Raw genomic sequence first — 24,370 nt, forward strand, 5'->3', positions numbered from 1 at the left:
CCCTGTGGAGCTACCATGACGTGGATTGCTCTCAATATTGCAGATTCTTCCTGCAGAGCAACATCTGTCAAATTTTAGTATATATCTGAATATCCTATAGGGTTTGTTACGACACAGATTGCTGGGCTCCAGCCTCGACGTTTCCAAATCATTTCATTCGGGTGAGACCTAAGGATTGGCATTTATAACCGATTCAGTTAGTCAGAGAGCATACATTGAGGACTATTGCTGTAGTACTTTCTGGGACAGACTTTAGCTTTGTCTTTTATTCATGTGGGTTTATTTCTCGTTCTTTCTTTTTAATTTGACAGAGGGCACGTGCAGAAAGAGACAGAGAGAGAAGGCGAGAAAGCCCTCCCTGTGGCGAGCAGTCACGCCACAATCCCTTCTCTTCCTTTTGGGATCTGTAACATGCATATATGCACCCAATGTGTTTTTCATGCTGTCAGGTATGGGACTTGAACTGCAAGTTCATCCTGGGATCCAGCTGCTCTAACCACCACTCCACAGGCTGGCCTGGTTTCTTGCTTATAGAGGAGCTGAAATGTCTGAGGTTTTCTGAATTTGTCTGTTGTTTTCTTGGGGAGAAGGGGGTAGGAAGGTTAAATGAAAGTTGGATGGGAAGGTGAAATGATTCTGAGGGTATCAGACAACAGTCAGCCTGCTTAAGTGGAGAAGTTGATCATTTATTTGAACTTGGTGCACTGCCAGGTCCATGCAGAACACATCAAAATTTGTATTAAAAGAGACCACCAGGGCATGAGTGCTTGTTTCATAACATACTTTTTCCTGTTTTTATACTTCATAAAAATTAAACCTTGTTCTAGAATCTGTGACTGGGACTCCAGAAGTTGAGTCAACCCTATTATTAGTTCTTAGAATGTGGTTTTTGCAGTCCTCTGTCTAGTAAAATATGGGAAGTATAGTTACCTTTCCCCTGGAACAAAGTTATTATTACTTTTTTTTTTTGAGAGGTTTTTGCTATAGGGCATGTGCACTCACCAGACAGACAGAGAGACAGAGAGACAGAAAGTGAGAAATCACCCCCCAGGGCAGGGTGGCCATGCCGCAATCCCTTCTCCTCCATTCTCCTCTTGGGATCTTGGGCACGCACGCACACGCGCCCGGCGTGAGTTTTAAGCCACCGGGTCCGGGACGCAAACCACGGTCGACTACACGGGAGTCCAGCAACATAGCCATTACGCTAACTGCTGATTCCCCTGGAACAAAGTTGTTTTTAACAATGAATGTTGGAGATGACTTTCCCCCCCGTTACCATCTTGGGGAGTAATTCGGTTGATGTGAGTGGACTTCCTCTGTGTGTGTCTTCACTCTGTTCCCAGTATTCCTGCACAGACTGGGTCAATCTCCATGAACTGTTGTTGTCTCTTAGTCCGAGGTTAACAACTGCAGTAGGAAAGCATGACCGGATCACTGACCTGGATTCTCTTAACTACGGGCTTATGGGATTAATCTCTGATGACCCAGAGCTTCAGTTTTTCTGTCTGTGAGGTGGAGATAGTATTTATCTCCTCAAACCAGCCTCACAAGGATATTGCAAAGATAAATGAAAATGACAGGTGTTTGAAAACAGAGCTCCTTAGAGGAATAGTTCTGCTATAGCTAGGGCAGTATTATGTCACACTTGCAAGACGTGTGAGGATGTTGGTAAAATGGACATCCCCGAAAGCTGTCCTCGAATGGCTGAGGAAAGACCTTGTCCTCCTGTTTATTATCTATACGGTCCAGTTTCTCGAGTCTGATGCTGTTTCTGCTCATTTAAGAAGAGGGTTCCGCGATTATTTCAATTGTGGGGGAGCATTCTGACAAAACAAGTTATTTTTTTCTGATGAACATGGTGAGGAGGGGGCAGTGGTGACAGAGTTTTCTATCCATATTATGTGTATCACCCTCCCCTCTTCTAAGTAGTGCAGGGCTCGTAGAGGTCTCTGGAACTTGAAAAGAAAACGGGTTCGAATCAACCAGTTTTGCAGGAGGAATGTACTTTAAAATATTTTCGTTTGCTCAGAATTTTATGTATTAACAATACAAAGTATTTACAAATGACTCCCTGTGGTTTACAAAGAAATAATACTTTAATAAGAGTATTAAAGTAGGATTTCATTGTATCTTGTTTAATGGGCACTGTTCTTAAAAAAATTATTTATTTAATTTTATTTATATTTTTAAAATTTTGCTACAGGGTACATGTGCTTACCAGAGAAAGAGAGAGAGGGAAAGAAGAGAGACAGATAGAGAGAAAGAGTGAGTGAGAAAGCAAGCTGCCAGGTTCAGGACACGAACTGTGATTGACCATGTGAGAGTCCAGCACCTTAACCACCATGCCACCTGCTGGCCCCCCAGTGGGCACTATTTTTAACTAATGAGGATGTCCATTAGTAATAGAATTTTTAATTAATAAACCAAACTAATAAACCAAACTGTTAATGTTAAACCCAACTCCTCTTCAATTTCATCTTATCCTTCTCTTTTCAGATAATTACTGGACATAAATTTTGCTTTGAGGATAATAATGTAAACATTTAATCACTTGAAGTTCATGGGTAATTTCTCTTTTTATTCATAGGAAAAATGGGAGTGAGAGTGTCTTTGAGGGAAGGTTTTACTTCTGAGAAATGGGAACTGGTAGGCTTCTTGTACCAAGTTATTCACTGCTTCTTCTGAGATAAAATTTTGTTTTTATTAGCTCTGATTCATAGGTAAAATTGCACAGTGAGAAAAGTGACTCCGCTGCAGCCATGTTTTTAAGTGAGGACTATTTTTTCAGTCTAGACTCTGTGATTTTGCTTATGTGGTAGCTCTGTAGACATGATAGTAAAGAAGTTATATCACCACCTTTGAAATAGAAGAGGGTCATTCCCCGTGATGTGTTTGGCCTAGATGTCTCGAAGTGATGCGTGGCAGAAGCCTGATGCAGTTCCTGGAAGAACAGAAGAAATGAAAGCTTACCCTCCCCCTCAGAAGGAGGCAGAATTCCAAGCCGCTGCAGGGCTGAACCAACAAGAAGTGGAACCCAAAGAGCCCGAGGAGCGTCAGATGGAAGAGGAGCACCGGAAGGCCCTGGAAGAGGAGGAGATGGAGCAGGTCGGGCAAGCGGAACATCTCGAGGAAGAACATGACCCATCCCCAGAGGAGCAGGACAGGGAGTGGAAAGAGCAGCGCCAACAGCAAGAGGCAGCCAACCTCCTGGAAGGGCATGTCCACGCACAGGTACGAGGTCACTCACTTCAGGTCTGCTGCGGGGCGGGATGTAGCTTTATTCTTTTTTAAAAAAAGAATTATTTTATTTAACTTTATTTATTTTAATTTGGCCAGAGAGGGACAGAGTGAGAGAGAGAGAGAGAGAGAAAGTGAGAAAGCAAGCCGCTGGGTCTGGGACTTGAACTACAGTTGGCCACATGGGAGTCCAGCACCCCTAACCACCACGCCACCTGCCGGCCCTGGCTTTATCCTTAAATATTAAAGGAAAAGCCTCTCATATATTACCAACTCTAAAATGTGGGTGCAGAAACATGATGCACATAGATTTAAGTTTTCTACTCTAGCTCCTTTTGTGGCTCAGAAAGATGATTGGCAGAAAGAGAAAGAGCTCCTGGTGTCATGCGTATGAGAGGTCTTCCAAAAGTGTGTGGAAAATGCATGTTATGAAGAAAGTACTTCTTCCTAAGAATGTATTTTTTTTTTTGCACCAGAATAAATGCATACTTCAATTTCGTTTTTCCCCACACATTTTGAAGTCCCTTCATATTCTTCCCTGTTTCAGCAGTGCACACTAAGATTCTCTCATCACCATATTTCTTTAGCAGAGTAGAATTAGCAAGAATCTCCTAGGGCACCTTCCAGCTCTGCATCCCGTGAGCATCTTGAGGCAGAGAAGGCTTATTTTGTGTGATCGGAGGTCCCCCTGCCCTGTTCACTTACTGTCAGTCAGTGTGTTGGCTTTTGCACATTTACCTTCCTGGTGGTTATTTAGTTCTCCGAAAGCTGATCTTGCCACTTGGAGTCCATTAGGTAAGTATGCTTACCTAGTCTCTGTTCAACCTCCTTTATTGGGCACACCTCTCTCACAGGTTAATCTTCCCTTTCTTAGAACATAGCCATTGTTATTACAAATGATACTTTAAAAGAATTTAAATGAAACTGCTGGGCATCTCTCTTCTGAACACTTTCTGTTTATAACGCTGAAACTATCATCGGTTTGGCCTCAGATTTTCAGAGACTGCAGGTTGTTTCAGGTTTTAGGTCAGAAAAGTAAAGGCCTCTGTGGTTGTCCCTGAGGAAGATGTGAACTTAGCCCCCAGCAACGATTCCCCATCTTGTGCCTTTCCCCACGAGGAGAAGTAATTCCTCATTAGGCTTGACGCTGCTCAACTCGCCACCCTTGGTGGGAATCGTGTGTGATGTTTATTGAAGGTGGTGGGAAGGACAGAGAGTAGCTCAAGAGGAAGCAGAATTTTAATAATTGGCCCCAGTTCGAGTCCCAGACCCGGTGACTTGAAAATCACGCTGGGCACATATGCCTCCATGTCCAAGATCCCAGGAGGAGAATGGAAAGGGGACTAGGCATGGCCATCCCTTCGAGGGAAGAGGTGACTTCCCACTGTCCCTCTTTCTGTCTCTCTCCAGCAAGCCCTCGTGCCCTATGGCAATAAAACAAAAAATCCAAAACAAGACAAAAAAGGATTGGCTGTATCAGACATTCCTTTTATCAAAGGTGTTATCCTCTCACCCATTAGCAGTTTCTTTGAAGAAAATTGGTACTCCGCTTTCCACTGGCATCTGACTTTCTGTTTACTCTGGGGCTGTGCTTAGCCTGAGACTGGTATGCGAATTGCTTCAGTTAATTAGCATCTCTGGGTCTTTAACTCTTCATGGAAAAACTGTTAGCTACAGCTTCAGTTCACAAATTGCCCAATTACTGTTGAGGTTACCAAGTGCCTGCTTGTATCAGAGCCTCGTGAACGTAACTTTAATTACACTCTGAGGCTGATTTATGCTGTCGTGTTCTCTGTCTCACTTGAGAGAGGAGCACATTAAAAATCTGCTTTAATGCCCGCGAGTCAGGAGGATCAGCTACTAAAGGAAGCCAGGGACCTGCCGGCTGGGAAAGGGGTCAGAGGACTGGGTGTGTAGTTGTGGTTCTCCTGACAAAAGGACGTTCACAAACCAGCCCGACGCCCAGGCTGTCCTGAGAAACACACTCAGGGGAAACCGGGAAACTGCTGGGCCGATCCCTCCTGCTCACTCCATGTTTCTGGCCCAGGCGGACCCGTCAGCCAAGCCCGTCACCAGATTCCGATCCCCTTACGAGGAGCAGCTGGAACAGCAGAGACTGGCCGCAAGGCAGGCCCAGGAGGCCCAGCGGCTGCGAGAGCACCAGGAGGCTCTGCAGCAGCAGAGGCTGCAGGGGCACCTCACCAGCCGCAGCTTCTGCCCAGAGAGGGCGGCCAGCAGAGGCAGGCCGGGCACGAGGCCGGGCACGAGGACGGGCAGCAGCGCCAAGAGCAGCTACGGTAGCCCTCCCTTCCCCTTCCCTTCTCTTCCCCTTCCCTTCCCTTCCCTTTCCCTTCCCCCTTTGCTTTCTTCCTATTTTCCTTTCCCTTCCCCTTCCCTTCCCTCCTCTTCCCTTCCCCTTCCCTTCCCCTTCCTCTTCCCCTTCCCTTCCCTTTCCTCTGTCCCTACCTCTTCCCTTCTCCTTCCCCTTCCCTTTCCCCTTCCTCTTCCCTTCCCCTTCCTCTATCCCTTCCCCTTCCCTTCCCTTGCCCTTCCCCCTTTCGTTTCTTCCTATTTCCCTTTCCCTTCCTCTTCCCTTCCTCTTCTCTTCCCTTTCCTCCTCCCCTTCCCTTCTCCTTCTCCTTCCCTTCCCCTTCCCTTCCCCTCCCCTTCTTCTGTCCCTTCCCCTTCCCTTCCCCTTTCTTTCCCTTTCCCCTTCCCTTCCCCTTCTTCTGTCCTTTCCCCTTCCCTTCCCTTTCCCTTTCCCCTTCCTCTTCCCTTCCTTTCCCCTTCCCTTCCCTTCTGCTCCCCCTCCCATCCCTCTTCCTGTCTTCCTCCCTTCCTTTCCCCATCTCTTCTCCTTCCTTTCCCCTTTCCTTTCTCTTTCCTCCCCCTTCCCTTCCCGTTCGGTTCCCCTTCCCCTGATGGCTTTAGGCTCCTCCTCTGGCTTTTATAAACAGATGAGACAGCTTTATGTATTTGTGATCTGTGAGGGTGAGATGTCACAGTGCTCATGGAGCCAGAGTGGGACAGCTACCTGAGCGTGAAATGCCAACTAGTTAATTTTAAAAATAATAGTTTTTTTCTATTTAAAAAAGATAGTCTAGGACCAGCCATAGAGGCACAGGTATCAGTGATGCTGATATGCGGGACTATCCTGGGTTGGGGTCATGTCCCAGTGGTCTTTCTGTATGTACCTGTCTGAGAGGGCTGAGGGTGGGCCCCAGCAAGGGGACCCTCTTGGGGTCTGTCTGTCCATCTGTCTCTTTTTCTTTCTCAGAAGAAATAAATAAAAGTAAAACTTAAAAAGAAAGTGATAGTTTAGGTCTAAAGATAGCCTAGCAGGCTTTGTGTTAACTTTATCATTGAAAGATACCTTACCTTGTTAAGATATGTTTTGAAATATATCTGAAACTTTTATTTATTATTATTATTATTATTATTGCTAAGAGGTGAGTATGCTCACTAAAGAAAGACAGAGAGAGACACAGAAATTTAATAAATTTCTTCCCCCTTCCAGAGGGAATGGACATGCTGCAATCCCTTCTCCTTCATTCTCCTCTCGGGATTTTGGGCACACAAACTTGCCCAGTGTGAGTCTTAAGCTTCCAGGTCCAGGACTCCTACATGGGAGTCCAGGAATGTAACCATTACGCCATCTGCTTGTCCCACATTCCTAAAGATTTGTTTTTAATTGGTTATGGCTTTTAAAAAATGTTGAAAAGTTTTGTTGATTACTATATCTAAAAATAGATAGTGTCTGTCAAGCTATGCCACCAACTTTGTTTCACTGATTGGATGATGTTCATACCCCTTGCAGGCAGCAGGCTCGTTATGATGCTATGGATAATGACATCGTTCAGGGAGCGGAGGACCAGGGAATCCAAGAAGAGGAAGGAGGTGGTGAGGCTTCTTAGATCACAAATGTGTTAATAAAACTGCTTGGTAGTCTTTTACAATGTCCGTGAGCCGACATTATATAATGTCCATGAACTGAATGCACACCCACGTAAGTGCGAGGAGGTCTGTGAATCACGTGTCTCTTGTCACTTCTGTCATTGTGATTTTCTTACTCCTCAAATGGTGCATACTGTGGCAAAAATTGCTCAGGATTGGGACCTGCAGCTGGCGTAGTGATTATGTCACTGGAATCCCATGTAGTTCACATAGTTCGAGTCCTGGACCAGGCGGCTTAAATTTACACCAGGCGTGTGTGTGTGCATGTCCAAAATCCCAAAAGGAGACTGGAAGAGAAGGGATTGCAGTGTGGCCATCCCCCGTGGACGGGGGTGATTTCTCGCTTTCTGTCTCTCTGTCTCTTGTCTCTCTGGCAAGCGCACATACCCTGTAGCAAAAATCTCTCTTAAAAAAAAATGCACAAGGTCATTTCTTTCCACTCTAACATTTGCCCCATAGTTTAAGCTTTTCATACACTAAGTAGTCACTTTTGAGTTATCATAGAACTATTCTGCTTGGGAAACTTCTACATTTCTCCTTGCTTTGGAAGCTTTGCATAATCGCCTTACAGTTTTTTGGTTTTTTTTTCCAAATTAAGTCAATAGTAGCTTTCACTCATGGTAAGCATCTAGCAGGTAATTTATCAAATATTGCTTACTGCGATAATAAAACTAGAAAATAACTGTCTCCCTGCCACCACTCACGCTTACATGGGTCTCTTTTTCTAAAAGGCATCTAAGGAAGGTGATAACACACTCCCTCAGTAGCCCGCTGTGATATTTTATGGCCCTCAGAGTCAAGAAATTGTTCTCCTTATATCCCCATGTGGCACTTTAAACTCTTGTTCTCATATCAGTACGATTAGAGAACAGCGTGTTCACTTCTTTATTTAATAAATTTTTTCGTACATTTGCAGCCTGATGGCAAGTTACCCTATAACTTTTGTTTTCTGTAAGCTAAATACTCTCCATGTGCTTACACTTTCTTCTTTCCTAGTTACTGGGTTGTCAGGAGAGTTGACGTGCTTTTTTGCATAGAAAAATATGTCATGACTTTCCTGATGACCTAATGTTATTTTTATTTTCATTTTTAAATTTCTTTTTTTATGCCAAAAGGTGCATGTATGCATGTGAGAAAGCGAGAGATAAAGAACTCCCTAGCAGGCCTGGGCATGGCCAGTCCCAGTTGTCCATCCTGTCACCTGTCAGGATCCTAGCACATGTGTGTATGCATGGCGGGTTTCGCAAGCCTCCGGGGCCAGGATTTGAACTCTGGCTGGTTGTGTGAGATCCAGTTTTCTTTGCAACACTTAACCACAACACTATAGAGTCAGCCCTTATATTTTGTTTTGAAAACTGATTGGTGGATTGGCCCATGGCCTGGTGGTTGACGCGGCTGGATCTTACATGGCCAAGTGCATGGCTCGAGTCTCGGACCTGGCAGCGTGAGAAACAAGCTGGGCACATGTACGTGCCCAAAGTCCCCCAGAAAGAGGGACACGAAGGGGGAGGGAATCCTCGAAAAAGGAGGAAATGAAGAAGGGATGGCTGCGTGACCATATCCTGACTCCCCGTCTCTCTCCAGCTAGTGCATGCCCCTCTGGCAGATTAAATAAAGGCAAACAAAGACCATTGTCCTTCTCTTTGTGTAGCCTTACAGTTCTCTTTATGTAAATATTGCTGTTTTAAATCAACAAGGAAAGGTCTGTGTGAGGATTGTCGCACGATGCGTCCGTGTCGTGGCAGCCGTGGCCTGTCAGAGAGCTTGCTCCAGGCTCTGTCGCTTTCTGAGCTCCGTGGATGGGATCGTTCTTTTTCTCATTTACCGGAACTTCAGTTTCTTCTTTTATAGTCCCACTATTTCGTTGATTACCAACTCAAAATCAGTCAGTTATTTCAGCAGGGTCCACACACTCGGGCTGATTGAGTGCCTCTGGTTTTCTAGCCTACGAAAGAGACAACCAGCACCAAGATGAAGCCGAAGACCCGGTTGATGGACGCGAGCCTCAGGAGCACGGACCCCGAGCAGCTGACCCCGAGTCGGAGGCAGATGTAAGTGTCCTTATTTCTCATCCTGACACTTGGAAATTCACACGGTGGGAAGGAAACTGGGACGTTGGCCCAACTCCATCCTCTGGCCCAGATTTATGTGTCACTTCGTCACCACAGAAGGAAGGTGGCGTGCGTGATTCTGTGTGAGCAGCGCTCTTCTCGTTCACCATGGTGAACTGTGCACGCCTGCGATGAAACTGGGGGAAGGTTGCCCTGGGAAAACAAGGAAGGATTTTCCCTGATGCCTTTCAGGCTGATAAGATTAAATCCAGAAAAACAAAATTGAGAAGTATTTAAATATATTGCAACTCTGAAAGACGGGTGGAAAAAGGCAGGTGTGGGAGTTAAAGGGGCACCGGAGGAAGGACATGAGCCCTTCTCAAGCACAGGAAGCAGCCTGTCAGGGCCTTAGCTGTGTCACGTGACTCTCCGTAGTCCCTCAGCAGTCCAAGGGCCATTTTAATGAACAGACAGGAACAGTTGTTAGATACCACAGTTGTATAGGAAATTTAGACTATAAATACATAGAGATCTAATCATAGAAATCTAATCTCCAGCATTATCCTTTGTTATTACAAAAAAAAAAAAAAAAAAGAGCCAAGATCCCCAATTTAGCTGGGTGCCTACAAGTTGGGCCAGCGGACGTTGAAGGAGTTATGTATACGTGGCTTCTACAGCTGAGCTCAGCTCCCCTTTCATCCTCTGCTAGTAAGTCCACCAGGTTTGTCACATGCAGCCCGTACTGTCCCGTGGGCCTTGTGTATGTTAATCCAGGGATTAGAAGGAGGCTCCAGGCCTTTCCTTGGTAATCGTCGAGAGAACCTCCCTGACGCCTGACCCTGCTTACAGCCCCCGTCATGGAGATGGCTTTCCACTTAACTTGCAGAGATGTGGCAGGACACCTTTACTTGTCGCCCTGCCTTCGCATTTCTGAAGCTATGCCCCAGGAATTCCAGTCGTGAAATATTTTTAGGAAAGAACAAGCGCTGGAGAGCAGGAGCATCTGTGAGGGTGAGAACGCCCACTAGAGAGTGAGAACACGCGTGTAAAGGAGCCATTGGGTGTGCATGAGGGGACGGGGCGGCTGGGGAAAGGCCGAGACACTGGGAACTGCTGTACACCTTGCTTACTTGACAGGGTGACCCTTTAATCTCCTGTCACCTGTTTGTTCTGAGAAATCCTCTGGGAAGCATCAGCCTTTCCACTATGCCTTTTTTTTTTTTTTTTTTTAAGTTTTTGCCATAGAGCACATGCACTCACCAGAGAGAGGGAAGGGGAGAAATCATCTCGCAGGAGTTACGGCCACACCATGTTCCTTCCCCCACATTTTCCTCTCAGGATTTTGGACATGTGCACATAGACACCCAGGGTGATTTTTAAACCACTAGGTCCGGGACTCGAACCACGGTTGACCATGGGAGAGTTCAGTCCCGTAACTACCACCCCACTTGCTGGCCCCTACCTTGCCTCCTTTTAATGAAAAATTGTTGGCGTCACTTGGCCCTGTATTCATCTCCTCTACTGATTTTCCTCGGCTGTGACAGCCGTGCCCATTCACCCGTACCTACTGTGTGGTTGGCACTGGAGGTCCTTGCATGTTTTCATGGACTTTTGCAAAAGGTAGTTGATCTGGGACCAGCAGTTAGCGTAATGGCTATGCCGCTGGACTCCCATGTAGTCGACCGCAGTTCGAGTCCCAGACTCAGTGGCTTAAACTCACACCAGGCGTGTGTGTGTGTGTACCCAAGATCCTGAGAGGAGAATGGAGGAGAAGGGATTGCAGTGTGGCCATCCCCCCAAGGGGTGATTTCTCACTTTCTCTCTGTCTCTCTCTGTCTGTCTGGCGAGTGCATGCGCCCTATAGCAAAGACCTCTCCAAAACAAAGGGGGGGGGGGAATAAAAGGTAGTTGATCCTTTTTTTCTGATGAGAATATGTTACATTCGTTCCCTGTATTTCCACATAAGCTACTGATAATGCACAAAAGGAAATTCATACAACAAAAGAGTGTGAGTAATTAGACTTCCCTGTCAAGGTGATGATTCGTCCCTGTCCATAGTCCAAGAGACGTGTCTGTCATTTGTACTTGACTGGCGTTTGTGGCCAGGGATGTGCAGAGAATAGTCAGCGGAGACTTCAATGAGCTCTTGAGCATGTTCACGGCTCTGAAGTGAATTGAAGTGGAATCTTGTCTGGAGCCCGCTGATAGGGACTAAATCCTGTCTGTGGCTGCATCGTCCTTGGAAGCATTTACCGCCTTAGTTAGTGTCCCATCGGTGACCTGGGGATGATCAGGAAGCTCAGAACAAGCATGGCTATTTCTGCCCCTCTCAGGCTCTAAAATCAGAATCTCTCAGAATACATGCTATTTGGAAGGTGCTCTGGGAGCTTAGGAGAAAAGTTAAAATCATTTTAAAGTTGAACATATAAAGGACATTTGTTGAACACAGTAACTGAGAACTACTTGGAGGACCGAAGGGTATTTTTTGAATAAACTGCTGAATATTGAGCAGCTCAGTCCTTTTCCCCATCTCTTGCAAGTACAGTGTCTTTGAGTTTGAGTGTCTTTGCTAAAGAAATTGGTTCTTACTAGAAATAGATAATGTATTTCTGAGTTAGCCTGTTTTTTTTTTTTTTTGGTCTCCTTTTCAGGTCCTGTTCTTGGGTCCTTTCTGGTGTGTCCTTTTTTCCCATTAATGACTCTTCACCTACTTACATGCTAAAAATTATTTGAAGGGAGGAGCTGGCAGGTGGCATGGTGGTTAAGGGCACTGGACTCTCACATGGCCGACCATGGTTTGAGTCCCAGACCTGGTGGCTTGCTTTATTACTTTCTCTCTCTCTCTCTGTCCTTCTCTGGTCAAATTAAAATAAATAAATACATAAGTAAAGTTAAATAAAATAATTCTTTTTAAAAAATTGCTTGGAGAGGCCAGCAGGTAGCATAATGGTTAAGGTGCTGGACTCCCACATGGCCTCCTGCAGTTCATGTCCTGAACCTGAAACTCACCAGCCACGCATACGTGCGTGTGTGCCCAGAATCCCAGGAGGAGAGTGAAGGAGAAGGGATTTTTGTGGCCATCCTCCTCGGGGTAATTTCTCACTTTCCCTCTCACTATCTCTGTCTCTCCAGTAAGTACACATGCCCTATGGCAAAAGAACCTTAAAAAAATGCTTCCACAGGGAGGTTGGCATGAAAATCAGCAGAGTAGTGCAGAGTTACGATTAGCCCTTCTAAATTTCCCATCTTAACTAGTATCGATTTTTTCCTTCTCCCTGCTTGGTCCTCTGACTTTTATTAGCTATTTCTCTCATCGTCTTTGCTCTTATTACATGAGTTAGCTCAATTTGGAGGATTATTTCGGAGACACATGTAGAAAAGAGTGCTGTTGGTACATTTCCTGCCTCACCGCCCTCTGACAAATAAAGCTGGGCTTTTATCTTTTTGACAGTGGGATGCTCGCAACTGGTGAGTCTTGGCAAGGCTATATCCAGGCGGTCTGGGGAAGGAGGACTTTATTTTCCAACAGTGGGTGGCCTTTCAAATGAAATTAAATTTGATCCTCAGTTTTGAAGGATGGTGGTTGCTTTTTATTAAAATTTTATAGAGAGCAGTTGAAGAGGATATAAACCCCGCAGATGACCCCAATAATCAAGGTGAAGATGAATTTGAGGAAGCTGAGCAAGTGAGAGAAGAAAATCTGCCAGATGAAAATGAAGAGCAAAAACAAAGCAATCAAAAGCAGGAGAACGCAGAAATGGAGGAGCACTTGGTGGTAAGCAGATGGCAGTAGAGAGGATGGATTTAACCTGGGGGCGTTCAGAATTGTCCGGTTTGTGTAAAAGGTTGGTTGTAACCTGCACTGACAGAAAGTTTGCCACCTTGGTGATGTTGGGGGCCATTACATCAGATACTGTGTGTGCTCACAGAGACAGCACCGATGGGGTTTTGTGCTGGAAACGAGAATTCCTCACTCCAGCCATGGTGCATTGGAAGTGCGCTGTCCTGGTGGCCGCCGTGTTTTGTCCCCAAGCACAGTAAAAGGCATCTCCCACGTGCAGTAACGTGAGCTTCCCCTTTTGTTTCCACAGATGGCAGGAAATCCAGACCAGCAGGAGGACAATGTTGACGAGCAGTACCAGGAAGAGGGAGAAGAGGAGGTAGGAGGATTGTGTGTAGGACACAGATGAGCTCGCGCGGTCTGTCACTCACTTTAGCCTCGGCAGGACTGACTGCTGCCCTGTCTAGAAGTGCGGGAAGACTTGAGGAGGTCTTATGCAGAGTAAGGGAGAGTGCCTGTAAAGGAAACGGACCGTGGCACTGGTTAGGAGAGAACAAAACAGGGTGATGGAATCCATCTCTCCAGTTCTCACCAGAAATTTTCTTTTTTTTTTTTTTGGAGCGGTTTTTTCGCTATAGGGCGCGTGTGCTCGCCAGACAGACAGAGACATAGAGACAGAAAGCGAGAAATCACCCCCCCAGGAGGGATGGTCACGCCGCAATCCCTTCTCCTCCATTCTCCTCTCGGAATCTAGGGCATGCACGCACACGCGCCCGGCGTGAGTTTTAAGCCACCGGGTCCGGGACACAAACCGTGGTTGACTATGTGGGAGTCCAACGACATAGCCATTACGCTAACTGCTGGTTCCCTCACCAGAAATTTTGAACTAGGACAACATTTTGCTTTCCAAGAATGGTGGATTCTGATTGATGTGGTCTTTTATAAGAATATATTTTTTTCTCTTCTCCTTATAAATGAGAGAGAGAAGAACCACGCTCTGCACGTGGAGGGAATCTGGACCAGCCTCCGTGACGTCCTTTATGGCGGGCACCCCAGTGCCCACCTCACAGGGATGCTCCTCAGTGTCCGATGGAATGCATTGAACCTTCCAGATGTTTTCGTACATTTCTGGTCTCTGGCCTGCTCCATTATGAGAATTCAGTATCTTAATCAAATGTAACATCGAAGAGTAGAAAAACGTAAAGAGCTCAGCTAAGTAAAATGCATTTGGATAAACTTTCTTACCATTTCATTCTTAGATGACTTTTTATCGTCAACTCAGTGAGGCTCATGCCACATTTATCCAGGGGCCACACTGCTGTTATTAACGGGGAGTGCTCATCTTCACAGCCGTTTTGTGCTGTGGCACTGGAGCGCGTGGACAGCAGCAAGACGTGGGCACGTGATATGGATGAGACTAAACCGTGTGTCGTCCTCTGCAGAATAGTAAATAGCCCCCAGATTCAAGTCCTGGTACACAGCCACGTCTCGGCCAGGTATCTGGCAAGTGAGTGGCTTCAGCTCTGTGGGGAACCTGTGAGAAGGGGGACAGATGGGCTGAGCAAGCGCCCTCGCCTCCTGAGAGGTTCAGCAAGCTCGAGCTCCACGCTCACACACACGTGTCCCTTGACTCGGCCCGCTCTCTTGTTTTTCTGGCTCTTGCCCGCTTTTCAGAGCTCATGCCAAAATCCATGCTTAGACCACAGCATCGGAAAAGCATGGTGCTTCACGGCCACTGGCAGCCTCTCTAGTCACGTGCACACGTAACTGGCTTGATCTTGGTATTCTCTCTTTTCTCATCCTGCCGTTCATCTTAATCAAGACCCCGAGCTGTCTTATCACAAAGCGAGCATTAGGGGAAGTAGCAGCCTTGAATATTAAGACATTTGGCAAGAAAAAGATACTCATCGGGGCTCCTCTTGTAGCAGGATGTCTAGACTAATATTACTTTGTTTTATTATATCGGATACCAGGAGTCTTTGAGGGATTAAAAGAGATAAGGTTCACCTTGGCTTCTTTTTAAAAATTCAGAAGGGTGAACATAAAATTTTAAGCAGTATTTACTGATTATTTTTCACTTCTATGTTATCAGTTAAGGTGGACAAAAGAAAGAAGGATCAAGCATGGAAAGGAAAGGAGGAGAGAGAGAGGCAAGAGGGCGGGAGAGGCTGAGCTGGTGCCTGCTGAAGCTCACCCTCTGCCCCCTCAGGCCCTGCTCCATTCCTTGCAGGGCTGCTGAACTGGGGGACCCTTTTCCTCTTTCTGCACTTAGAACCTGGTCCTGATCCTCTCTTCCAAGCTTCCTACTCAGTCCTTAGGATGGCGTCTGTGTCCCCTCTTGCATGGACTCTGGGCTGCCCTCCTTCGTCCCTGTCAGTTAGAACTGTTGCCACATGAGCTCTCGGGGGAAGGCCGCCACACCATCCTTCTTCCCGGTGTCACTTTCCTTCCTGGGGGCTGCGCATCCCTTGTTCAGGCCGTGTTGTATCTTTCTGGTCATTCCTGAGATGATTAATTATTGATCTTCTGAGCTCCATCCATCATCTCCCGGTCTTCCTTCGAGAGGAGAGAAAAGTGGTTCAGGTCCATTCGGGCACCAGTGATAGACAGTTTTCAGCTGGCTGCAGCGGGGAGGCGAGAGAAGGCAAGGTGGTGTGGACGTGCTCACATGGGTGTGGAAGTGTGTCTGAGATGCTTCTGGAAGCATGAAAGCCTCGGAGCGCCGTGTAACAGTGAGCCACTTCTATCTCCATTGAACCTCAGGGCCTGCTGCTGCCATTGCTGGTCAGACTTGGTTCTGTCGGTGTTTGCTCCCAGGAAGGATTGCATCCTGTCGGGTCTATACCTGCTCAGAGGACCCACCTATCATACTGATGTCTTGACCTCTAAGAATAAAGGAGCCAGGCTAGCCCATAGTCTGGTTAAGGCCCACCAAGCAACTGGTGTCCTGGACCCGGCAGCTTGAGAAGCATGCTGGACGTATATACCTGTGCACCCAAAATCCTGAAAGGGGGGAGAGAAAAGGAGAAGCAACTGTGGCATAATTGTACCCCTTTGGGGTGCCATCTTGCTTTCCCTCTCTTTGTTTCTCTCTGGTGAGGACACATACCCTCTGGCAAATTAAATAAGGAATAGAGGAATCAAAACGGTAGTACTTTTAGGAAACGTGCACCATCCCTGCCTTCCGTTATCTTAGTGCAGCCGAGTTATCTTTCTAAGACATATAAGCTCTAACTGTTGGCTAAGCGTTCTTTTTGTTTGTTTGTTCCAATTTAGAGTGGAAGGCATTCGTATTGTGATCCTTTCCTCATGATACTTGTATTACAGATATTTTATCTACTAAGTAGCAAACAAGGCAAGTTATAACAGTACCAAAAAGTGTGGTGTGGGCTTCAAAATTGTTAGATGTTCCAAAAATACATATATAGATGAAATGAGTGTTTAGAAAATTCAGCTGCCTTAACTTCTGTAGTGTAACCAAGAACAGATCAACTTGCACACTCTCAAGCAAGCAAGCCCCACTGTTAGTCCACCTTCAGTGCTCAGGTGTGTACTCACACTTAGAGAGGACTGCCAGCCGTGACTAGCACAGGTGACAGACACCACTGCATCAAGAAGTGTTTCAGCTGGCAGCACCTCTCCTATCAAGGGTCGGCAAGCAGTGGCACCCATTGTTCTAGCTGGTGTTGCCCACGGTCTTTCCTTGGCCATATTCCGCCCACCTCTTTGGAGCCCACCATTACTGACTACGTAAGCTTCAGCTGGCTCCTGGCTCAGCCCGTCACATCCTCAGTGTGTCAGAGAAAGGTGTTGACACATACAGGGCAGGGAAGTGAGCCCAACCGACCTCGAACTCAAGAATATCTAATTTGACCATTTATTAAAGTTTGTCACATGGGACACATTTATAAAATGCCTAAAACATTACATTTCAGAGGGTGAAAATGGGTAATGAGAAGCAGTGATGGGAAATCTTTGACAAAACATTGTGTTGGCTTTAGACAGATAACGTGGGGGTGTGGAAGACGACATTAGTATCTACATTATAAAAGAACAACATTTGGCTTCTGATTGTTGATCTAGGCGTATTTTAAATGTCAGCCAGAAATTCCATATCATTTTTCTCACTTTCAGTAGCATATCTAATTTGACCATTTATTAAAGTTTGTCCCGTCACATGGGACACATTTATAAAATGCCTAAAACATTACATTTCAGAGGGTGAAAATGGGTAATGAGAAGCAGTGATGGGAAATCTTTGACAAAACATTGTGTTGGCTTTAGACAGATAACGTGGGGGTGTGGAAGACGACATTAGTATCTACATTATAAAAGAACAACATTTGGCTTCTGATTGTTGATCTAGGCGTATTTTAAATGTCAGCCAGAAATTCCATATCATTTTTCTCACTTTCAGTAGCACTTTTAGGATAGGTTTTAATTACTTTTGCCCCAAACATGAAGAATATATTAGTAGAATAATAGTGTATATCTAAAAGTCTACTCTCTGTCTGTCTGGAAAAATTACAGAAATGTTCTGAGTTCTCTAAAGAGTAATTTAAATCAGTGACTCTTAGTCAGGATTACATTGGCAACTGGTAAACCAACTATATGTTTTTCTATAGAATCCTAAGAGTAGAGATGATATGGGTGACTCTGGCCAGAGATACTCTTAACCCAGCATCCCCATTACACAAGGAAGTCGTTCTCAGCCTTTGCTGTGGCAAAGAGTCACCCGAAGGAGTTCATGACAAATACACATGTGGATCAGACCTTTGAGTGCACGTTTTATCTGTTTGGGACCTAAAATCCATCTTCTTCACAAGCTCCTTACTCCCACCCCGTGCTAATGCTGACGATTCAGGAACATACAGTTAAGAGAGATAAATAGTCTTAGGGCAGGAAACTGATGGTAGATTTGAAAAGTCTCAACCTCCTGGACTTAACCTGCAGAATGCTACGTTTTATCCAGTGGGCTTTGCAGTGGACAAGTTGGTAGTTGCAACAGAGACCTCAGGACCCAGGAAGCCTAAATGCTTAAGATCTGACCTTTCACAGCTTGTCAACTTACTGACCGCCTCTGGCTGTCGTAGTCATGTGTATATATATATATATATATATATACACACACACGCACACATATATACATGTGTGTGCGTGTGTGTGTGTGTGTTTTCCCTACCATGCTGCTTATTTTCAAGGCAGTTCTTGCCGACTCTTAACTAACCTGTGTTTAGTATTCACAAATAATATGTTTTCATCATTAAGCCTGTAAAAGACACACCTTTGTTAATTGAAATTGACTGGGACACTTCAGCGATTTAATAGTGTTTCATTTAGTCAGACCTTAATTTGCACTGGAATAAGTGCTCCGTTGTTTTCATCCTGATGTCCTGTGGAAGGTGACTGTGAGGTTTTGTCACTGAGGGCAGAAGAGTCGATATGGACCACTGATAACCCTGTCGGGGAGGCAAGGGTATCCCTGACTTACTCCATCAGGACATGTAAACAGAAGAGGTGGCCCATGTCTCTGTTCTCGAAATGTGTCGTTTAGGAGCTTATGGTTCTAGCTGACATAGGGCTGGTTAGAAGTGGTTCCCAGAGCCGTAGATCTGTCTTGGGCACCTTTGAAGAGTCACCTTTGTAGGTGCCTGACAGGCCAGGTTCCGTCCGAAGCTCCTCTGGGAGGCTGCGTGCGGTTCACTCCTGTCTCACCTGCGCTGGACACCTTGAGGCAGGACTTTATATGTTTCTCCTTAAGTATGACATATGCACAATTTCTTTCCTTCGCCCATTTCTTGGATTTTCAACAAATACCACCCACCCTCCCCAAAAATTATGTAATTTTTGTTTTCAAAAGAGGGCTTACTCTTTTACCATGATCCTAGGTGAGGTTTGGTTTTACCAGCACACCCTACATTATGCTTAACTGATGTTGAGCAGTTTTGTTTTCTTTAGTTTTCCCCAATATATTCAGATATCTTAAATCTTATAGCGTACTTTTGGGTTTCAAAATATTGGGTTGTTATAAAAGTCATAATGTATTTTTCTATGATTTTTCTGTGCAAAAATGCACCATGACTTTTCCAACAACCCAGTAGCAGACAAGTTAGCGTTTTACCCTATATTTCTGTTAGATGAAGTCAGTAAATCAAAATTATTTAGCAAAAGTATTTGGATATGTTCTTTGAATTGCATTTTCAGATAAATAATTGGTATGAGAGAAATAGTAATCATCATTCATAAAGGAGACTGCTTGAAAGAGAAATGTCACGTGTGAACACTGAAGTTCAGTAGAGCTTACAACAGTCTAGTAGACTGTTCCATGAAGAAATCGAAGTGATTATGTTCTATTTTCTATTATTTTAGCCAGAGAAATTTAATTTTGAGTTTTAAATAGATACGTTAGATTTCTCGGGAACCAGCAGTTAGCGTAATGACTATGTCGCTGGACTCCCACGTAGTCGACCGCGGTTCGTGTCCCGGACCCGCAGGCTTAAAACTCATGCCGGGTGCGTGTGCGTGCGTGCCCAAGATCCCGAGAGGAGAATGGAGGAGAAGGGATTGTGGCGTGACCATCCCCCCTGGGGGATGATTTCTCGCTTTCTGTCTCTATGTCTCTCTCTCTCTGTCTGGCGAGTGCATGCGCCCTACAGTGAAAATCTCTCCAAAAAAAAAAAGAAAATAGATACATTAGATTTCTTTTATGTTGTAAACAGGCAGTGGTGTCTACCTTTGTTTTTTTTGTGTGCCTTTCCAGAGATAATTTTTGTATTCGTTTGTTCATTGACTAGTTCATTTGACAATATTTATTTAGCAATTCTGGTACCTGATATTCATCTAGATATTGAAGACTGTGCATTGAATAAGAAAGCTAAATTCTGCCTTCATGGAACTTACATTGTATCAGAGCTTTCAGATTTCTACAGTTCCCTTATTTGAAAAAAGGGAAATTTAAAATTTTATATTTGCAAGGTTAACTCCTATTGAAGAAATCAGAAATTTAGACCTACTTGTTCAAGATCCAGAATCAATCACATTGATTATTATAATAGATGTAGTATACATTTTTGCACGCCTAACAGAGAAACCGAACGTTTGATTTGATCTTTTCTCAGACTAATTTTTAAGTTTTTTTTCCTGCCATTTTGAGTAAATCTTTTGGAAATTGAAGTATGTTCTCGTAAGTGCTTAGATGAGAAAAGTGTCACACAGTACCTCTGGTTTGTTTTAGGTGCAGGAAGATTTGACCGAAGAGAAAAAAAGGGAATTGGACCATAATGCTGAAGAAACCTATGGAGAAAATGATGAAAATGTACGTGTGAGACGCACCTTTATTTGACTGTGTGTGTGTGGTGTGTGCACGTGTGCATGCAGACACATGTGTAGGACATGTAAGTGTAGCTGGAATGTACCGGTGGGTAACAGCACCTTGGAGACACCACTGAATTGAACAGGCCTGCTAGAATTAGGAGAAATTGCAAGCCCGTGTCTGTTACTCCAAAAAAAAAAAGAAAATAGATACATTAGATTTCTTTTATGTTGTAAACAGGCAGTGGTGTCTACCTTTGTTTTTTTTGTGTGCCTTTCCAGAGATAATTTTTGTATTCGTTTGTTCATTGACTAGTTCATTTGACAATATTTATTTAGCAATTCTGGTACCTGATATTCATCTAGATATTGAAGACTGTGCATTGAATAAGAAAGCTAAATTCTGCCTTCATGGAACTTACATTGTATCAGAGCTTTCAGATTTCTACAGTTCCCTTATTTGAAAAAAGGGAAATTTAAAATTTTATATTTGCAAGGTTAACTCCTATTGAAGAAATCAGAAATTTAGACCTACTTGTTCAAGATCCAGAATCAATCACATTGATTATTATAATAGATGTAGTATACATTTTTGCACGCCTAACAGAGAAACCGAACGTTTGATTTGATCTTTTCTCAGACTAATTTTTAAGTTTTTTTTCCTGCCATTTTGAGTAAATCTTTTGGAAATTGAAGTATGTTCTCGTAAGTGCTTAGATGAGAAAAGTGTCACACAGTACCTCTGGTTTGTTTTAGGTGCAGGAAGATTTGACCGAAGAGAAAAAAAGGGAATTGGACCATAATGCTGAAGAAACCTATGGAGAAAATGATGAAAATGTACGTGTGAGACGCACCTTTATTTGACTGTGTGTGTGTGGTGTGTGCACGTGTGCATGCAGACACATGTGTAGGACATGTAAGTGTAGCTGGAATGTACCGGTGGGTAACAGCACCTTGGAGACACCACTGAATTGAACAGGCCTGCTAGAATTAGGAGAAATTGCAAGCCCGTGTCTGTTAGGAGCTGGTCGGCACTGATCCTCAGGGGATCTTGTCACTTGTTTCTTTCCTTCAACAGTGAGTATCACTCTTTTTTCTTCTACTAAGGCCGATGATAAAAACAATGATGGAGAAGAGCAAGAAGTTCGAGATGACAACCGCCCCAAAGGCCGAGAGGAACACTACGAAGAGGACGAAGAGGAGGAGGAAGATGGAGCTGCCGTTGCTGAGAAATCACATCGAAGAGCTGAAATGTAGCCATGCCCAGTGCCCAGACAGAGTTCTACCCACGGGTGCTTCTCACGCTGCTCGACAATAAATCTGCCTACTGAACTCTAGGATATTTAATTACAAAAAAAATTCAGAATTTAGACATTTTTTAACTTTTGTATTAGAAATGCTCTTACATTTATATGAATATATTTTGATAACCTAGGTTAGAGCTTCTTTTATATTCAATCTAGACATGCACAAGAAAAAAAAAAGCCAATAAAGCAAACTATAGCTTCTGAAACTCATTTTTCATAGATGACGTGTTGTTGGAAAGAAAACTGATGTTGTACATGTGTCTTCTTGTTACTTTTCTGTCTTCTAGTTACCAGGTACTCTCTTGTTTGATAAAATACAGGAGTTACGGATAGGAGGGACTGCCAGGTGCCATGGAGACTTTGAGGAGGAGGCCAGTTTGCTAATTGCTTGCCCTTCCAGGGTCCTTAGGCATAGTTCTGATAAAATTCTCACCAGCCTGCTTATCTGGAATGAGATCAAGCTACACAGTGGTATTTCCTTGTATAATTAGAACCATTATTTTGTTACAGAGTAAATATATTGTTTTTAGACTCTTGAGATCAGTGAGAAGTGATTGGAAAATCAGTTCTGTTTGAAAGAAATTGAATTTAAAAGTGAGATAGTACTAAAGTTTACATGGCAATATCCTGGACTTGATCAGATATTTCAGTAGTCTAACAAGTTATGACACCTCAACCTATTAACTTTTTGGAAGGACTAATGGCTTGTTTAAAGACTAATTCAGTTTGTATGTGTAGGGTTTAAATGAAGAGCCATTCACAAGTTTTTTCCCTGAATTGAGATCCTTGTTTCAGTTTCTAACTCTCTGTAGCAATATGCATTTCTCCTTTAAGCTCTGTGCCTCGCCATGTAATCACTTTGATGACAACTACAAATATGAAAGCATACCAGAATGCTCAGTTTGGTAACATTATTTTTCAAAACTTTAAGGCGAAATATGTATGTGGTAATGTAATAGACCCTAATGACTTCTGTTTGCTGGGATTGGACCTGACTTTTGCCTATGTATAAGGCATCTTAATGACTATGAATTATTAATTAGCCCCTTAAAATAAGAAAATTAGAAGTCAAAAATATCCCTTGAATTGGAGACATATTTTAGTTGCAAGCATAAAATACTTCAAATATATAGAGCTAGGTAATATAATTCATGTGTGTGTAGTTTTGTAATAATGCTCTCAAATTAGTAAAAATATTTCATTTTCTACCATTGTCGTATGAATGTAATTTTATTTTTTAATAACCATGCCTAGGTATGGTTCTGATTATCCCAGTTGAGTGATTGTGTTAAGTATGCATAAGAATGTTTTGTTCAAATGTGTTTTGGATTTCCAATAATCATAAATCAAATTTTACCTTTATGTATAAAACCCTTTATGTAATGTAAAATGTATAATATTGTACATAATATTCAGAATACAATTATTTTGGTAAATTAGTTTGTATTTTTAATGTCCCAGTTGCGGTATTTAATTATTTGAAGCATATTGAAACTTGGTAATAGTCAATAAAGCTATAAAAAGCAAGTGGTAAATCTTTTAAAGTATGTGATTTCTTATTAGTGTCTGATCACCTAACATTCCTCAGTTCTTTTGCATGAAGAGAAAACTTTAAGAGGTAACAGTATAAATTAATGAATGAGAAAATACCTTTATTAACATCTCTCCCTTTTACCTTTCTCTATTTGGATTGGCATGTGATTTTCTCCCCTTTTTCTTAAAGACAGTGCTGGGGCTGGCAGATGGCATGGTGGCCAAGGTGCTGAATTCCCACATGGCAAACCATGGTTCGGGTCCTGGACCTGGCACCTTGCTCATGTTCCCTCTCTCTGTGTGTCTCTCTCTGGTCAAAGTGAAGAAGAAGGAGGAGGAACAGGAGAAAGAGAAGAAAGAAGAGGAAGAAGACAAGAAATAAAATTTAAAAAAAAAGAAAAGACATTGCTATGGATTTTATTTAATATGAGCTACTTGTGGGGGAAAAAGTGGGACAGATAATATATGACAGTGTCGTGTGCACACACCAGGGAAAAAATGAGCTTAATCTCCCCAGTAAAGCAATAATCACATATTTTGCTCTTGGGTAGAGTGACATGTGAGGGGGCCATTCTAACCAATGCTTGGAATAGAACTAACTTAGTCTGAGCATATCTGCATTAATGAGTAAAATAATAGGACCATACAGTGTCACTTTACCTTGCCAATTAGGGTACGGCTTTTGGTATAAGCAAAAACTCAAAGGACTTAGTACCAGTGACATAATAAGAAAGGTGAAAAGTCACATTTATTAGGGCTGAGTACAGTGCAGTATTATAGTAGAGATAATGATTGGTTGTTTGCATGAGTGATTGGGAAAGAGCTAGAAGAAAGAGCAGAATGTTAGTGCCATGTACCGGTTGACCAGTTGTTCTGTTTTAGAAGGGACTGTTATAGACAATCATCAAATGCCTTTGAAGTGTAAAAAGGTATAGATTATCTTTAATCCCCACAGTGGTTTATTTTATTTAGTTATTTGGTTTGTTGTCTTTTGCCATAATGCATGCACTAGCCAGAGAGAAAAAGAGACAGAGAGAAATCACCCACCAGGGTGAATGGCCATGCCGCAATCCCTTCTCCATTCTCCTCTTGGGATTTTGGTCAGGCATGCACATGCTCATGCCTGTCATGTTCTTCACACCACTGGTTCCAGGACTTGAGCAGCACAGTGGCCATGTGGGATCCAGTACCTTAAC

The 24,370-nt window shown here is 43.7% G+C and overlaps 1 protein-coding gene across 1 annotated transcript in view; it reads left to right on the forward strand.

Moving 5' to 3' along the window:
• The window catches only part of GOLIM4 (golgi integral membrane protein 4), an 88,913-nt gene extending 65,737 nt beyond the window's left edge, over positions 1-23,176 (forward strand). Inside the window, 9 exon segments of the mRNA XM_014588507.1 lie at positions 2,902-3,231; positions 5,285-5,435; positions 5,438-5,534; positions 7,055-7,137; positions 9,136-9,242; positions 12,850-13,017; positions 13,334-13,402; positions 20,258-20,338; positions 21,442-23,176. Coding sequence (XP_014443993.1) covers positions 2,902-3,231; positions 5,285-5,435; positions 5,438-5,534; positions 7,055-7,137; positions 9,136-9,242; positions 12,850-13,017; positions 13,334-13,402; positions 20,258-20,338; positions 21,442-21,591 — 1,236 coding nt within the window. The 3' untranslated portion in view covers positions 21,592-23,176.
• The last annotated feature ends 1,194 nt before the right edge of the window (positions 23,177-24,370 follow it).

Source organism: Tupaia chinensis, unplaced genomic scaffold (assembly GCF_000334495.1).
Source record: "Tupaia chinensis unplaced genomic scaffold, TupChi_1.0 Scaffold000281_1, whole genome shotgun sequence".
NCBI classification, from domain to species: Eukaryota; Metazoa; Chordata; class Mammalia; order Scandentia; family Tupaiidae; genus Tupaia; species Tupaia belangeri.